Source organism: Myotis brandtii, unplaced genomic scaffold (assembly GCF_000412655.1).
Source record: "Myotis brandtii unplaced genomic scaffold, ASM41265v1 scaffold237, whole genome shotgun sequence".
Lineage (NCBI taxonomy): Eukaryota > Metazoa > Chordata > Mammalia > Chiroptera > Vespertilionidae > Myotis > Myotis brandtii.
Genome location: NW_005358943.1, coordinates 4357413 through 4360294, shown reverse-complemented (window position 1 = coordinate 4360294; position 2882 = coordinate 4357413). Strand labels below are relative to the sequence as shown.

General features: G+C 35.6%; 1 protein-coding gene across 3 annotated transcripts in view; it reads left to right on the top strand.

Moving 5' to 3' along the window:
• ATF7IP (activating transcription factor 7 interacting protein) overlaps positions 1 to 2882 on the top strand; it is a 122470-nt gene that overhangs the window by 93832 nt on the left and 25756 nt on the right. For all 3 annotated transcript variants that reach the window (XM_014540190.1, XM_014540188.1, XM_014540189.1), the window contains one exon: positions 867 to 945. In XM_014540190.1, the coding sequence (XP_014395676.1) occupies positions 867 to 945 (79 nt within the window). The remainder of the gene's footprint in view (positions 1 to 866; positions 946 to 2882) is intronic.

Here is a 2882-nt window from a genome sequence, read left to right as displayed (position 1 = left end):
TTGCCCCGGTGGAAGCGAGGCTCACAGGGATGAGGGCCAGGCTCTCGGACCCAGGCCAGGGCGGTGGGGCCCTCGGGCCACCGCCTTCAACCGCAGCAAGAGCTGCTTCTGCGGGTCTAGGGGTCTAGAGAGGCTGCGGTAGGGCGTCCAGGGAAGGAAGTAGGTGGGCGGGGCTGGCCACTGGCTCTCTGTGGGGCAATTTTTGATAAATATAAAATTTAGTAAATTTTGAAATGTGAACCTTAGAGATATGTTGTGGTGACTAGGTTCTGTTACATTCTTTGAGGCTTTGTTAAGTACTTTTAATATGAGTTTGACAGATTTGTGTTTGTTAACAAGTCATTTTCTATGAAATCATTGTCATAGAAAGGTTTATAATTGTAGGACTTAGAATTTATATCATTGTCTTGGGATTGGGCCTGAATTTTGTACCCTGAAGAATTAGTTTTCTTTAACTTAACAAAACTTGAGATTTGCAGATGACAAATTGCAAAAATTTTAACTGACCCTCACCTCCTTCCCCCACCTCCCATCAGGTGTGGTGTAATATAAAGTAATTATGATTAGCATTTGCAGTCATGCGCCGCTTAACTGAGATACCTTCTGGGAAATGCGTCGTTAGGGGACCATAGAGAATACTTACACGAGCCTGGATGGTATAGCTTACTACACAGCTAGGCTACATGGCATAGCCTGTGGCCCCTCAGCTGCATGCCTGTACAGCGTGTTATTACTGTACACAAGAGAAAGTCATGCAGTCATTGCACCAGGTTATTCATTATCCTCGTTTCTCCTCAGTATTATTTCATTTTTCCTTTATGTCTGCCAAAGTTTCTTTTGCAAAATGAAAGTGTGTTGTTTTTCAGAGTGGAAAAGCCACAGCCAGTGATTCAAGTGGTGTCATTGATCTTACAATGGATGATGAAGAGAGTGGAACTTCACAAGGTATTTAAATATAAGTAATCCTACTAAGTGATGCTTTGGTGCCATTTTTTTTCTCTTAATCCAATTTAATACTCAGTGAAGATAGATTATTTTTGGTGTATTTGTATCCTCTCCAGAATGAGAGGTTTTTTTTATTAGAATTAAAAAATAGAAATAAAATCTTGAGTGAATATGAAAAGGCATAGTGGAAAACAGAGCAATTAGGAGAATATCTAACTTATGGAACATTTCTCTTTTTATATGTGTTATTTCACATGATCCTTGTAATAGCCATGTAATGCCCACTTGAGAGTTGAGGACAGATTGATAGAGTATGAGTCAGTAAGGGAAGTGGAAATTCAACCCAGGACTTCTGGCTCTAAATGGTGTGTGCGTGTGTGTTTTAATCTAGCTATTTTTAAGTGTATATATACTTAATTTGGTTATTTGAATTAATTTCCTTTAGTGTTATTTAAAAGAAAATGAAAGTAATATTAAAAAGTATGCACACCCCAATATTGCTCTGTTATAATATTTAGAAGTAGTATTAGGTAGATATTACCCAATATTCCAAAGTATTCTTCTGCATTTTAATAGGCATTCAATGAGTAAAAAGTTTCATGGTTAAATATGCTTAGTAAATGCTTAGTAAACAAAATTATTTTTTTTCTTTTTATTAATTTATTTTTATTGTTGAGAGTATTATAGGTGTCTCCCTTTTCCCCCATTGACTCCCTCTACCCCATCTCTGCCCCCCTAATGTTTTTTCTTAATACAGACTTCTCTAAGCCATTGCTAATTAATAATGTAATTCTCAATGATTCAAGATATAAAGTAATTTTCAAACATATTTGACTGTACAAAATAACTTTGTCCATAGACATATCTACAAACCTCTGGTGATAATTATATAATGCATGTGGAAAATCTAGTATCATCAGGCATTAGGGCCTTAAAGACGTTAAATTTAAAAAACCTAAACATTTAAAAAATTGCATTTTAGGGGGTAAGATAGTTAATTTGGTTTTAAGAAAACAAAATTAAGTGGCTATACAATTGATTATGGGATAGGAAAGTCAGTTATTTTTTTGGTGTAAAACTGCTGTAATTTTGGAAGATTTATGCCATCATTTGTCAAGGTTGAATTCATACCGGTATCGCTATTCTTAAAAAGTTGCAGGTTACCTGTAATCTTTTCACTATTATTTCATAGACAAGTTAAGTGTAATGAATTCCTAGAGGACAGAAATAAATACAGGTTATTTTTGAGAGGACACAGGTAGAGTTATTCTGAATTAAAAATAAACGTTTATTATCAGTGCTTTTACAGTTTCTCTTTCTAGCATCCCTGCCTCATGGGCACTCTTTCCATTGCTTCACCTTTGAATGTACCTTAAATTCTCTTATTCTAAGGTGCATTGTTCTCCATCAGCACCCAATTAAAATTTTACTTGCTAAAGCCTTAAATTTTATTTACAATTTATAATTTTATTTACATAGAAATTTATTTACATTTTAGAATTCCATAGGACAAAAATCAGTGGGAATCATTTTGGATAGCAGAGCTTTTGGCTTACCCTCTTTATAATACACCATATAGTGGTTACCTATTTTCAAGGGCCTTTTCTGAGATGCAAACATTAATTTCATAGGCTATTGTAGACTTTTTAAATTCTTTATTAGTTAAGGTATTACAAATGTGTCCTCATTCCTCCCCATTAAATCCTCATGTGTATTATATTTTAAAGATTGGATAGTATAAATAGCCATCTGTGTTAAGCAAGAGAGTCAACAACAGTAGAGTAATTGGAATTCAAGATCTTTGGTGAAAAACTCAGCAGTTTATAGGTATTTGTCTAAGGCAGTGGTCGGCAAACTGTGGCTCGTGATCCACATGCGGCTCTTTAGCTCCTTGAGTGTGGCTCTTCCCCAAAATACCGACTTCTGCCACGGGACAC